Source organism: Hevea brasiliensis, chromosome 2 (genome assembly GCF_030052815.1).
Source record: "Hevea brasiliensis isolate MT/VB/25A 57/8 chromosome 2, ASM3005281v1, whole genome shotgun sequence".
In the NCBI taxonomy this organism is placed as follows: domain Eukaryota; kingdom Viridiplantae; phylum Streptophyta; class Magnoliopsida; order Malpighiales; family Euphorbiaceae; genus Hevea; species Hevea brasiliensis.
In genome coordinates, this window is record NC_079494.1 from 121,969,280 (window position 1) to 121,984,214 (window position 14,935).

Here is a 14,935-nt window from a genome sequence, read left to right on the forward strand (position 1 = left end):
TATATATATATATATATTAGACGGGTGTTTAGCAGATGGAATAATGATCTGTATGTAAATACATTAAAACATTATTATTATTATTATTATTATTATTATTATTACTGAGGATAAACATTTCTTCAATTCAACTATATTCGGTAGACTGAAAAAATAAGCACATGTTTTTCTTGCCTTCTTAATGTTCATCACAAGTCTATTTCAATTATTTTGATATCTTCCAAATTAAATGTGAAGATAAAAACTCTACTATAAATCTCAGAACAGCGTGCTGGATTGGGATGTCGGGGAGACAAAGGATTCATCTAAAACGCACGACTTCCATGTACCTTTTGCAACTTTTTTTTTTTTTCCCCCTTTCGTCCCAGCTTATAAAAATAATACATAAACCGACAAAAAAAAAAAAAAATACATATACATACATAAAATTAACATTAATATGCACGCTCATAATAAGCGCGTGGCCCCCAATCAGATGACACTAGTACGATTACTGTCTAGTGCTAAATTTAGCGCCCGGACGCCGCGTGTCACGCATTTGAGTAGAGAATGTACTTCAAGAAAAAAAAAATCTAATAAAAGATCAGAATATAAAGCGAATTTGTCCTGATTTTCCAATCATTTCCAACTTTGCTCATTCACAAGTGCAGAATGTACTTCAAGAAAAAAAAAAAAAGCAATAAAAGATCAGATATTTTGATACCCTTGACCTGGAATTGAGTTCTTGTTGAGCATGAGAATCGAGAATTATTTATCCCAACTTCAAGAAAACAGGATGGAGCCATAACTTGACGAAGTGGGACCCTATTAACATGAGAATGGTTCCTACGGGATTTGCAGATGCTTAGAACAATTAGATTACAAAATGTATATAAAGACTCGTAATTTTACACCAAGCACAGAAACTGTTGTAATTTGCAAATAAAATTCTATAGCCGCAGAAGTCTGTCCATACCAGTAAATTAGCGGTCTTGGAAGTGGCAGCCGGAATACTTCACTTCAACACACTGCAATAGAGAAGCAAAGATGACAAAACATGTGGATGTGATAATCGAACGTCGTCACCCAATAATTTAATTAACAATTGAAGGGCAAAGTGTGATTTCGTTTCACCAATAGGAGGAAAAGGATTCTTCTTGTAAAGCAGCCAATAAATTTGGGATCGAGTCAGTTTAGTTGATTTCATTAAATACATACAAAGAGATGGTAAACAAGCAGCAGAGCCAAACATAGTGCACCCATGGAGCTTACATCACAGGTAAGTCAAGACCTAGCTTACAACTCAGATGTAAGTCAAAAATTTTATAGCTGTATATCTTAATTTTCATGCATCACATATGTGGAATCATCTTGTGGAATGCTCGGTGATTCTGTTATTTAATTTACTAATTTATTTTCCTTTGGAACCCATTCTAATTGAATAAAAAACCTTCTTAATCCTTTTCTTTCAATTTTCTTTTCTTTTAAGGTTTGTATATTACTGGACGGATACAGGGCAAGAATAATTGTGAAGGATGATTTCTACTTCAAAATAATTTAATAAAAAATTTAATTATTTTGTTCGAGATCATCATCACATAGGGAAAAGTAGATGAAAGAAATACACTCTGTTAGATAATAAACAACGGAATAAGCTGTTGAAAACATAATGAAAACACAGGAACCAAGATATTTATAATGCTATTGATGATAGCAACAGTGAGATTAGATCTATGACATTTGAAACTACCATTCTAACAATGAGGATTTTCTTGCACTGCATTGACTCACTTAGAAGACAGATCTCCTAATTAAACTTGTTTTAAAAAATGGCTAAGTTTCCAACAGTTCAGCATTGGATGATCTGATTGCTATATATATTGTTTAAGGGGTTAGTTATGAAAGTAGTTAGTTTTTTAGTTCCCTTCCAGCTGTATATAAACAAAGCTTACATTCAGTAAATAAAGACAGAAGAATATCTTTTTCGTCATTTCTCTGGTGTTTCTAGAATTTTTATGGTATCAGAAACATACACTATCCCTACTTTTCTACTTGATGAAAACAAATACTCAATATTCCAAGAACGAATTTCACAGGTGATATAAAGAAGTTCAACATCTATTCTGAAAATAAACTCACTTGTATAGATAAGCAGCGATGCCCAAAATTATACAGAGGAGGATGATGTCAATGCAAAAGTTGCGACTGGATCTCAGCTGAAAATATAAAAAGGGGGAATCATATCAAACAAATGAAAAAAGAGAGAATATACAAGAACAAGGGGTAAGGAGTCGGCAAATACTGAACTAATATTGAAAGAACTTACAATGTTTATATTAATAGCAGATGCATTACCTGGTTGACAGTATCCTTAAGTCTCACATTAGTACTTTTCAGGTCTGAGGTTGCCCTGTCCATCTGCACGAATGTCAGAACAAATCCACTTAATTTGGTAATGAAAAGCCCTTTGACTTGGAAGGTTAAAATTGATGAATAAATAAACGAAGGGCATTTTGCAATCACTAACATGCATGTCTTCACATCATGAAAATTACTAATTTACACATCCCATATAAAATCACTACTCTGACAGAAATTCACAGTCAAAACATCACTAATAGTACGCATGGTAATCTTTCTCTTCTTTTATTTTATTTCCCTTTCCCCTTCCTCATTGGCCCCAACTCTCTCTCTGCTGAACCAGCAGATTTTCAGATCAGAATGTATTCATCATATTGCATCCCTAAACCTAGAAGCTAGCTCGTTTACAGGATATGCTCAAGTTCTGTAACATAATGAAGAAAACAAACAACAAGAGAGGAAAATAAAAAAGGGCACGGGATTACCTTTTCATCTATTTCATCCATCAGTGGCGCTTGCCTGTCCAACTCCTGCAGATAAAATTTGCAGCATCATAATAGAAAACAAGCAAAGCATTTTTCTGTTACAAGTCTATGTATCAAGCTACACCCCTCAAACCTCATTCATGTCATGGGCCATGTTTTTCAGAGTGTCCAATCCTTCTTCTATGACTTCTAAACCTTGATCCTGCACGAAATCATATATTTTACATGTGATGTTCAATTGAGATAAACCAGTAAAAATTCATTCTAACTACAATGGCATTCCACCAACTCTCTGGTTTCTACCACAATAAAGCTAGACCAATAACTTGCGTGCTAACATAGTAAGCTTACAAATTCTAGCAGCAAAACATACTCTATTGCCGTTGATGGAACGAACAAAAGCACAAAATACTTGCCTGTTTCATTCTACGCATTTCATATTCCTGCCCAAACCGGTCTGACTCTTCAGTTTGTTGGAAATATTCACTATCAAATCTACCATCTGATAAAAATTAAGAAAACCATTGAAGATTCATCATCACGAATATCCTATCCACAAAAATTAAGCTAACAAAAATAATCAAGAATCAAATTGAATACAGTTGATAAACAACCATATGTTGAGTCAATTTTGATTCCCTTATGAGAGGTTGAAGGAGCCCAATCACTGGTTTGTTTTGCTGTGCTAGTACTTCCATGTGGGATCGCTTCAATCCTGTCTTTGAGTGTATAAACTAAATCACTACGAGCCTCAAGCTCTTCTTTTGAAAGCCCTTTGACCTACACACTCGTTAATGTTAAATCGGCATAAGACGAATAAAATAGAGTAAATTTCAGGACCAGATAAGCTGCGGCTGCTGCTGCTTCTTTTGTACATATGTGTGTGAAGTATTTTTATTTAAACCTTTTTCTCCCCTTTTTAAAAGAGTAAGCGAAGCTAAATTAGCGCCAAATGCTAAAACGAACTGTTGCAAGGTAAAAAGAAAAAAATAGTTGAAGGAGCAGACCTTTTTAAAAGCGAGTCTTTGCAATTTGGGGAGTTCCTCGAGCAATCGAGCTTTGGTTCTCCGAATCTCCACGTTCACAGCAATAACCGTAGCCCTATTCTTCTCCGTTGCAGCCGACTCAGATTTCTATAAAATTTTCCCCGGTTAACCCCCCCCCCCCCCCCCCCCCCCCAAAAAAAAAAAAAAAAAAAAAACCATTTCCTTTCAAAGTTAACAAAAACCAGAGAAAATAAAAGAGTATCACAAAAATGGGAGAGAAAGTTAATTACTTGAAGAGCAGCATCAAGGTCAACCTCGATGACACAGTAAAGGCGGGCGAAAGCATCATCGCCGGCGACGTTGAGGTCCTTTTGCTTATCAACATCATACTTTTCATATTTCTTGCAAATAGCTTCGACTCTAGTTATCAAATCGATCACCGTCATCTTCTCTTAATTACCTGAAAACTTCTTTTTGACTCTGCGAGTTGTTTCAAGTAACTGGAAGACAGAGAGCAAGAGAGAGACGGAGAGAAAGACAACAACGGACGGTTACACCAAGTAGAGACCGCGAGTGCACTTTGAAGTTGGAATGACCAATGAGAGAGAAAAGGCAACCTTTTAGTGGTTACGTCTACAAGTTTGGGCCTATTTGACACTGCTGTTACATTGTATTATTATATATATATATATATATATATTATAACTATGTAAAGTTTATTTTTTATATTATAAAGAGAAATATTTATAAAAAAAGAATTATTATTTTTTAATATTTTTAATATATTTAATAATAAACCTTTAAACCCCTCAAGCTCAAAGGTAAACAGTCTTAATTTCTTGTGATTGCCTTTCGATTGTTGACACGTTTTTCGCATAAGATTTGCATTCGTTGAACAGTGTCGTTGCTGTTATGGACACCTCCCTTCATTGGAATGAAAACGACCAGTCGTTTAAACAAAAAGGAGAAAGGACTGTGAAACAGCTACTCACGCAATCTATTAACGAGCAGTCGCAGACCAACAAGTTAGAATATCAGATCCTCTTAAAAGCCTTTCTTTTCCTGCTTAGAGAGACAACTGAGCTTCCAAAAAAAACAAAAAAACACACAGCTGAGGTGTCGTATTCTCAAGCACACAAATGGACACTTAATCATCTCATGTCAATCTAAAACTGATTTTACTTATCTTTCATTTTCCTGCCATCCAAACACCACAGAGAAAACGATTTACTTTTTTTTCTTTTCCACGTCTTCCCTTACCAAACACATAATACGTCCACACGCCTTTTCAACTTTGCAGTATTCACAACACAACGCAAAGCTTCACGTTGCCAAAGGCGTGTTGAACAAGCTTCGCATCCGCTTGTGGTTGTGTCCTAGTCTCCAGCAACTAGCTTCGCACAACACAGGTTACCCAGTTTCCCATGCTAAATTATGAAGGACTCGTAACTAGAAATAATAATCTTAAAAATGGATATCTTAAAAATGGAGAAATGGCAGATAATTCGATTCTGTGTTCTTGTTTTTGTACGATTATAAGTCTGTTCGCGCTCTTTTCGTGCCTCTCGTCCACTCTCTTTCAATAAACGACCCGGGTCCTTCCAATGCATTCACTGTTTCGAGCTTTAGGAACCCTAACTCTGAAGTCAAGCCTTATGATTTGCGTTATATCCGAGGTGCGTCAAATGAAACAACACCCCCCTTCAGTTCATTTAATTCATTCAGTCTATTTTTGGTTTTTCAAGGACGACAGGCTGCAGTGAATGATGGGTCGTTGTCAAAGTTTTAACTTCTATCGAGAATTTTCCCTAATGAATTGAACAGTGATTGCCTGTTTTTGCTAGTTGTTCGGGTGTATATAATTTAAGTATTATTTTTGAACTAAGGTCTGTTAGTATCAGATCTCCTTGGTCAATGTTAATATTTTGACCATAAACTTGTTTCCTTTTTGTTTTTTGGTGGACAAATTTATTTTCTTTAATGTTTACTTTTCAAATTGGAACTCATTAAAATGAGTTAAACTATCTTTACTATTGTTCTGCGTTTTGGTGTTTGTGGTGATCTGAGTAACTTGATATGGTTAATTGATGTTGTTTCAAGCAATTCATCGAATTCCTGAATTAGTGGAACAGCTGAATTACTGATTTTTCTTTTTCTTTCATTAATTCAAAATTTTAGCTGTAAACATCTAAATGATTAATTGTGCAATGCCAATATATAAGGGTTCTCATGTTATGCCTTGTTTCAGTTGATTGCCCCCCTGTTCTCTTCTTTTTCCTCAGCAGTGGAGTTCGATGTGGACCTTGTAAGTGAGCATGTGTAATTAAAAAGAAGTATTCAAGGATTTTCAGTCAATTGCCATTATGTGATTGTTAATACCTGAAACTGAGGTTTTTTTTTTTAATTTTAATTTAATGTCAATTCCATTCACGTCAAAATATTACTTCTGCTTTTATAACCCTATTTTAGATATAAATTGGAGGTGTACCACTGTTCATGTGGATGTGGTTAATTTCTTTTTTGAAGTGCGTTGTTGATTGTAAATATTGCCTCCATATATTTTATGAAATTGCACATTGTGGACTTTCAAATTTTGATTGTAGCCATTTTCTTGCTCTCCCATTAGCTTGTGGTTCAAGATTTTCACAGGATGCTAAACGCATATCAAAGTTTCCTAAGAGCACACCGCCTATGATCTGCTTCAGAGATGGCAGCCCACCTCTGCCAGATTTCCTAAACAGTTCTATTCTGGAATTATGTAAAGGCAATATGATTTATTCATATTATTATTTTTTGTTCTCATGAACTATTCTTTTTAAAAAAAATAAAATAAAATAAAAACTTGCAATAAGAGCTCCATAGATCCTGATTTTTCTGTGCTTGCTGAGTTCTTCATGACAGTGTTAGTCTGTTAGATATGAAGTTCTCAGACTCCCACTCCATTTATCTGCAGCTTTCTTTTGTCTTGCTTCTACATTTGATCTGAATCAATTGTGGATTTTGATTCACCTATATTCAGTTTCTTTATTTCAAGCAAATCAAATAATGACTAAAAGAGATCTCACTGTTGCGGTTTTAGGTCCTCTACCAAATGCATCATTCGGAGCACTACACGGTCCTTGCAATGTTTAGTGCTATCCAATGTAGTAAAAAATAATGGTGGAGTTGACAAATGAACAGGTTTGTTGAATATTTTTCTAGTTGTGATAGGCTTAAAATTTGTTTGCAAGTGCCAAATCTTGAAGCTCACCTTATCTTTCTAAGTGTAGGTATGTTTATCCATATGAACAGTTTGGTTTGTCATTGTTTACAGGCACTTTGTTCTTTTCATTTATTCTTTGGGAGGCAGGTTTAGATTGTTAGAACGGTTGTATTATCAGAGCATGGTTTATGTCATAAGTGCCTTTCATGGTTTCTTTATCTTTTATTAATTTATTATATATTATGCATATGGTTGATAACAATTAACATAGCTCAACTTACAAGTTTGGTTTTTCAGATGTCTCCTGGAGTTCGGTATCTTGGTCTCTTCAATTGCATTGGACCTACAAGGACGCAATAAAAAATGGTAACATTACCTACAAGGACACAATAAAAAATGGTAACATTCATTAAAACTAGTTCTTAATGAGTAATAGTTGTTTGATGTCTTCTTTCATTCAAGTCTATGATTTCAATGTACTTCTTATGCTTAAGTAGCTTGTCCACATAATTGTTTGACTTGGAGGAGTATAGTGAGCGAGCATAAGGGGCACTAACTTTAGTGTAATAGCTGTAGTTGTTCACCAAAGAATTATTAGTAACATGGAAAGCTCATTCATGAGATTAGTACTGGATTGGCTAAAATTCTTATTTGGTTGTTCACAACAGGAAGAATGAAGGCTTCTTCTCATTGCCACTTAAAGGAAATAGCAGAGTAGTATGTAAAGCGGCAGAAATTTTCAGAAGCCCTAGAATTTGTGCTTTAATTTAATACTTGGATAATAGCAGCTCAGGTGCATAATTGTGATTTTTTTCGTATAATGAACATTGCATCTATATAGGTATAGCTATATTTTACAGTGTGGTAAAAGACATCCTGTTGGTTTTATTTTTCTGCAGCTCTTTAAATTTTACTTCCTTTCTCCCATTCAATGAGAGGTTTGATTCCAGAATTCTTGAATAATATTATTATTCAAAAATTGAAATTACGGTAAATCTTCTGGCATTGCATATTATCTGCAGCCCAGTGTGCTCTTTTAGTGCCAATGTCAGTGTGGAAGGATGTACAACCTCAACAATGTGGGGCCAGTACTGCAATCAGACAATTGACCCACTTTCATGTTATATATCTGAAAGCTATAATCCTACAGAAAAACATTTCTGATGCTAACTTCCAAACAATTGAAAACATGGTTTCTTACAAAAATTTCGAGACTTCATGCCATGGAGAAGGTGAAGTTAAAGTTTATTCACTGGAGATTTGGGAGTAATGAAGCAATTTACAATTTTGGCGCTAAATGCCAGTCTCAGTACAGCCCTGTCAAATAACACTTTTAAAGCTAGTGGAACTAATTTAACTTATCATGTACTGCATTGTGCAATGCCTTCAACAGCACTACATGATTATTCTGGTGACATAAATAAAGCCCCTTGGGTTATTTACTCACCAAAAGTTGGACGTTGGTTTATTGCTATTCTACCTGCTCTTTCAAAGGAAGTCAGTGGGAGTTAGAATAGTAACATATAAGTTTGCTATTCTATTACATGGCAAGCGGTCCAATGCCCATTGGGGAAGGCTGGATTGAATTGTACCTCAGAAAGATACCTTACTTGAGGTAAGGTGTCAAGGAATATGTGTGCGCTGCTTCTTGATTATGAAACACTAAGTTGGTAATCGATGTGCAAATCTCTACTATGTTGTTTAATTCTTTATTTGAAGATTTCTGGTTTTGCTTAAATGATCATATCAAATGATATAGTGAAGAGATTTTTATTCAACATGCATTCACTTGTATGGTAGCTTAGAAATAGACCTGAAGCATTGAATTGAAAAGAGTTATGTTTTTGCTTAAATTGATCATGTCAAATGATATGGTGAAGAGATTTTTATTCAATGGGCATTTGCTTGTATAGTATCTTAGAAATAGACCTCAATCTCTGAATTGAAATAGTGTTTTGAGACTGACTTATTAATGGAAAAGATAATTGTATTTTAACCATAGGATAAAAATATAAAACAATTTTTTTTCCTACATATAAGTTTGATTATTTGGAACATGAAGGGTATGCGTTCCACCATGGGATCCTGTAGTGACCTTTTTGCTGGGGTGTGTAGGAAATGCATTTTTGGGATGTTTTAAGTTTATTTAGACCCAAGTTCAACTCCAGCCAAAGAAATTATGGTCGGTGGTTGTCAAGATTATAATAGTAAAGCAGCACAGGTGTCAAAAGTTGTGTTAAAATAAATTTGATCTACATTTTATTTTTCCTTTTATCTAAATCAGATCAAGGTTTTGTTAGGGAGTTTGCATTGGAAGCATTGTTATGTATGTCAGAATAGGTAAATTGACTCGGTGGCTGGGGATTCTGATGTTGATAGTTTTCTTGCTTTAAAATTCACTTAATATAGAGCTATTGTTTTATAGCATTTTGTTCTATTAATGCTTGAAGTTATGCACATGAATAGTTTCATTTATAATCTGAGACTGGTTGTCTGCAGACATTCTCAGGAGAGATTCCTCCCCTTTTCAATCCTATTATTTGCCAGTCAGTGGAAAAGTGTCTCCAAATTCGGCTAATTTTCCTCTTGAGCCTCTTTCAAGCAATGGCTTTTATGGTGGAGATTCAGATATTCTTGGACTTACTTTCTCTTGAACATTCCTTGTTGTGCAGCTGGAGGAAACATCCACATCCAACTAACATCAGATACAAAGATAAATTATGAAATATATGCTAGAGTTGGTGGATCCCCATCTCTTGACAATTGGGATTATTATTATGCAAACATGACAAGAAGCAGTGATGGTTCTGCATTGTTCTTGCTGTATAATTCAACTGAAGAAAAGGTTGATTTTTACATCCTATGTGTTCAAGAGGGAACTTGGACTTTTGGATTGAGGATACCACCAATATTATTTCAAATGACCAAATTATCATGTCTGTTTCAGTTGAGAGATGCCCAAGTAGATGTTCCTCTCATGGGGAGTGCAAAGTACCTCTGGATGCCAGTGGGTTGACATCATACAGGTCTTGACACTGCCATTTCACTTTGTCTTTGTTTGTTAGTCTGGTATCCTGGTGGTTGAGTACTTCCCTTAATAGTGTAAGCACTAGGCAGTCGGGTTCCTCTGCTTCACTTCCTTCTCCCCAGGAACCCTCTCCCACCAACCCCCCCCTCCCCCTTTTCCTCTTCTCCCACACACACAAAAAAAAAGGGAGGAAAAAAGGAGAGGAATGGGTTGCTAAACTCATTAAAGCTTTCATCTCTTGACAAATGACTTTGCCTAGTTGTAGTTGATGTAATTTGGATGCCCTTGATGTAGTAGTTTAGATTCCAGACAACATATGTTCTTTGTGTTAATGATTCCCGTTACTGTGCTCTTTTTTTTTTTTTTTTTTGGCCTTTTCAGCTTTTGCACTTGTGATTGAACTCATGGAGGTTTTGACCGTAGCGTCAAAATTGTATCACATTGCGGCACATATTGTTCTTTCTCTCTGTTTGCCACAAAACATATCCTGGGACATATTTAGCTTGCCCTCTGTTTCTCTGTATGGTTGATAAGGCTGTAATCAGATGGACCAATTTGTGGTTTACAAGGTTGCACCTCACACCTTGGAAAACAATGATCTTAAAATCAACAAACAATTGACTTGTGAATGAAATTGGTAATATGGAAGTCCCAGTTGGCCCAATAATGGTTATGTGTTTCTCCTTGCACTCACTGAAGTTCATGAGGCGAGGCTTTTACAAGAAGATTATCTACACTGGTTCTTCTTTTAAATTGCATGTGAAATGAATGTCAAGACATGATAGCATGCATTATAGTGGTTTTTAGCTAACTCAGTAGCTGAAAACTGATCTAGGGCGCATACAACAATCGTTTGCTCTTATTGCATCAAATGCTGCAGCTCCGCTTCCTGCGTATTGGGCTCTTTGGCAGAAGGCAACACTATCCATTTTCTCTGATTGGATTGACAATGTTTTCAAACTACTGGCAGTGAATTTTTCTGTTAATTTTTGGGTGAATAATAGGTATCTCTGGTGAGGTTCATTACAATATTTCTGGTCTTCCTTCAGGATATCATTGCTGTATCACTTTCTAAACTTCCTACAGCAAATGGTCACTTAGTTGTTTTATCAGTATGAGACTGGTTTACCTAACAACCAATGAGAGGAGTTTGTGATTGATGGGATAATGGGCCAAAGCCCAAAGCAGAGGCCTAGCTGGAAAACCTGGAAAGTCTATTCTAGAAGGGTTAAGAAGATTGTTGCTTCAGATTTGGAGGGGAATTCTGTTGTCTATTCTAGTCCAGCTTTAAGCTTGGAAAGGGGATTAGTATTGCAGCTTCGGCTGTGGGGCCAGGTACACTTCCTTGTAAATTCTCCGTAGTCGTCCTATAATTTGTGTTGAATTGGAATTAGCCTTATTGGCTCCTGATTCATAAACGATTCTCACTTTTCTTTTCTTTTCTGTGTTGAATATTAATTTCTGTCCAGTTTCTTTGCTTCACCAATTTCAGAAATTATCATAGCCAAACACCACGTACAGATCACGTATAGGAGAAACTTCGACAGTTCACAAACACAAAAGGAAAAGAAAAAAAGGAAATACACGCGCACACACACATATATATATATATATATATTTTAGTTCAAGAGGCAGAAGTGCAAGCCGCATTTCACTTGATGCTGTACAAGATGACGGGAAAAAGTATCAAAGATGAATATTTAATGAACACAGAATCAGGTAGAAGCAAGGAACTTCTCCACTCAAAATAAAATTTCTATATATAACCCAATTTCTTGACCATATTCCCATCTATGATCTTGCAACTAGTAGAATCCTATCAAAGCTGCCATCGTTGCGTACAGAATGGAAAATTTTTAGCTCCTTTCTGTCCTGAACCCCCACAACTAGTATCAAATCAGTTGTATCTCTTAAGAAGCATCTGGCTTTTGGCTTTCATTTCTGCCCGTTAAGCTTAAATTCACAATTTGCAATTTGGATTCTAGATCTCATTTAGCCGTTCGCTTATTCTTCCCTCACTGAGGAGCTCCATGAATTTGAGGAAAGTGAACGGAACTCCGAAGCTGATAGTTCTTTGCATTCCTTACGAATACCCCATAGAATCTCTGCACATTTCCTCATGGCTGGCCGGCCTTGTCTGCCTGGGGCCAAACACTGTAAGGCTAATTCAAGAATCTTCTCAATGAGCAAGTTAGTTACTGCAGTACGTTCCAGCCTTGGGTCCAAGATTGCAATTGAATCATCCTCAGCAAACTTCTTCATGGCCTGTGTTCATTCATATCAACCCAATTCACAACAGAGAGAACTCAATTAAAGAAAAAAAAAATCTTATTTATCACTCAAGATTTTTGGCTCCTTCCAGTAAAATTGGAAAACAAATGGACGACTTGAGAATATCTCGCATAGATTCTACATAGCGTCATCTATGGTGGCCATTGTCACTCCCTAGATAACTGTAGAAATGTAATTTTAAAATTACCAGTTCACCACAGAAGGTAAATTTAATAGTTTACAAATGGACGACGTGATTTTATAATTACCACTCCCTAGATAACTGTATAAGCGGACATTTACCTGTTTACAAAATTATGCAAAATGAGAAGGTAAAGAATATCGTACCCATCTTGCAGTTAGCCGCTCCTTGAGTTCCCTTTTTGGTTCAATAGGCCGCCTACCAGTTACTAGTTCAACGAGTAACACACCAAATGAATAGACATCACTCTTCTCAGTAAGTTGATACGTCTTCAGGTATTCTGGATCCAAGTAGCCAGCAGTTCCTTTCACTTGAGTGGAGACGTGGGTGGCACCTGAATCAGTGTCAGCTGCCAATCTAGCAAAACCGAAATCAGTTACCTTGGCTCTAAAATTTTCAGTGAGCAGAATGTTGGAAGACTTTATATCCCTGTGAATAATCGGGTGATCTACAAGGAAAGTAAACAATTAATCCAATTATATCTCATACGACAATTTCTATAAGCCTCACAGAAGAGCATAGCTCTAATTTCATAGAAGTGAACTAGCTGGGTTCCATCAAAAGAAAACCTGTATACGTGTGTAGATAGGTGACTGCATGAGCCACATCAATTGCAATATCTAGGCGCACAGCAAGATCAAGAACGTTTCCATGCACGCCTTCATTAATTTGCTTCTCAAGTTAATTGGATTAAGATCATATACACAGTTAAGACAAAGGAACAGGAATAATGTCACATAAAAATAACTCACAATCCAAGTGTTCTCTGAGCGTTCCATTAGGAACGTACTCCATGACGACAATTCTTTCTTCTTCTTGTTGCAAAAACCCATAGAACTTTACTAGATTCAAGTGCTCCACTTGTGCTAGCGTCCGAATCTCACTCTTAAATTCTACACCCAAATGTTTATCGTGTACACTCTGCAAAGAAAGGTAATGGAACATTTGATAAAACCCATTAAAACAGCGTCTTAAGCTCTGTAGTTTGAGACAAACAAAAAATGAAATTTTGGTAACTTTCACCCCAAAAAACAACCTTCTTGGCACGCTTGATTGCAACAAGGGTTCCATCTTGAAGTCTCCCCTTGTATACAGTCCCAAAGCCACCTTGTCCAATCTTGAAGGATGGGGAAAAGTTCCTTGTAGCTTTGTAGATTTCTTCCATGGTGAATTTTACACTCCCAGGCTCTCTTCCATGAGTTGAATTCTGAGGACTGCCATAGATACCTGAAGTTCGTCTTCTGTCTCTGCTCGATCCCGTTGCATCGGAAAAGACTGATAACGCAAATATAGGGTATACTCGTGTAATTATTATATGAATGACGGTTGCTTTAAAATCATTAATGGATAGTTCGCAGGTAACTAAAAAAATTTGTAACATGACTCAGAAATTTCTCAAGGTTCAGATAGCTGGCTTCTAACAGATTCATCAGATTGATTGCAGAGAGAAGGTTGGAAGAGGGGAAAAAAAATCTTTTCTATTATAATTATAATGCATGCTATATGATAGTCCAAAATAACGACAAAATAAAAAATTTCAAAAAATCTGTCTTCGATCAAGTTTTAAATGACTACAGACTAATTTAAAACTCAAATATCTCATTTGTTTCCATTTGTCTGTTTTTCTCAGCTACCAAACAGAAACTAGCCTACTCAACTACTAAGATCCAAAACCAAAAAGAAGAAGAAGAAGAAGCGCACGTCCAGTCAACCAATAAACACTCAAGTTGTCAGACACTAATTTTCAAATAAACCAGAATTTACCAGAGGGAGGTTTGAACTCTTCAGATTCTCCGAAATTCTCGGAGTTGATCGTCTCGGGTGGTGTAAAGCAGGTCACGAACAATCCGGCCACCGATTTTGCAGCGACTGCCAGCGAATTCCGCTTCCTGACGGTGGAGGCATCAGAGTATGAGGAGCTCGGTGAGTAATAGAAGCGGTCGTGCGTTGACCGTGCGCTGGACCGTGCGTTCCGGCAACCGTATACGGACTGAGAACTTTTCATTAATAGCAGAGAGAGAGAGAGAGAGAGAGAGAGGAGAGAATGTGATTTCGTATTGGCGGGTAGTTGTAAGTTTGGATGGCGGGCAGAAGAGAAGAGGACATATAGTTATTGAGATACTTTGATTGTTCAACAGTGGGTGAGGCTAGCGTGCGCCGTTGACGTTATTACCGCTAATCGGCACCCATTATTTTATGGATTATTTTCAAAGTCAACTTTTTTAGGTCGTTATTAGTACAAAAAAAAAAATATTAACATTTAAAAAATAAAACCAAAATAAATGTTGGTACTTTCATATTATAATAATATTCTTCTAATTTAATTTTTGATAAAAAAAAATTCTTCAATATCTAAAACTATTAAAAATATATATTTTATAAAATATTATTATAACATTTTTCCTATGTAATAAAAATTTA

General features: G+C 36.1%; 2 protein-coding genes and 1 pseudogene across 3 annotated transcripts; 1 reads left to right on the forward strand and 2 right to left on the reverse strand.

The window, feature by feature from the left end:
* Positions 1-694: 694 nt before the first annotated feature.
* Positions 695-4,457, reverse strand: LOC110660618 (syntaxin-71). 2 transcript variants are annotated; one of them, XM_021818960.2, is made up of 10 exons: positions 4,102-4,457; positions 3,833-3,958; positions 3,440-3,605; positions 3,242-3,327; positions 2,959-3,027; positions 2,826-2,870; positions 2,335-2,397; positions 2,119-2,195; positions 956-1,007; positions 695-825 (listed from the first exon to the last, which is right to left on the reverse strand). In XM_021818960.2, the coding sequence occupies exons 1-9, from the start codon at positions 4,255-4,257 to the stop codon at positions 995-997; spliced, it is 801 nt and encodes a 266-aa protein (XP_021674652.2). In that variant the 5' UTR covers positions 4,258-4,457; the 3' UTR covers positions 695-825; positions 956-994. The 2 variants fall into 2 exon arrangements, with proteins under 2 accessions (XP_021674652.2, XP_021674651.2); XM_021818959.2 differs by having other exon boundaries at positions 695-1,007.
* A 3,519-nt stretch (positions 4,458-7,976) lies between these two features.
* Positions 7,977-11,039, forward strand: LOC110660619 (uncharacterized; annotated as a pseudogene).
* A 640-nt stretch (positions 11,040-11,679) lies between these two features.
* On the reverse strand, positions 11,680-14,603 carry LOC110660620 (calmodulin-binding receptor-like cytoplasmic kinase 2). The gene is made up of 6 exons (XM_021818961.2): positions 14,279-14,603; positions 13,551-13,789; positions 13,267-13,435; positions 13,084-13,173; positions 12,661-12,962; positions 11,680-12,306 (listed from the first exon to the last, which is right to left on the reverse strand). The coding sequence occupies exons 1-6, from the start codon at positions 14,517-14,519 to the stop codon at positions 12,046-12,048; spliced, it is 1,302 nt and encodes a 433-aa protein (XP_021674653.1). The 5' UTR covers positions 14,520-14,603; the 3' UTR covers positions 11,680-12,045.
* Positions 14,604-14,935: the final 332 nt, after the last annotated feature.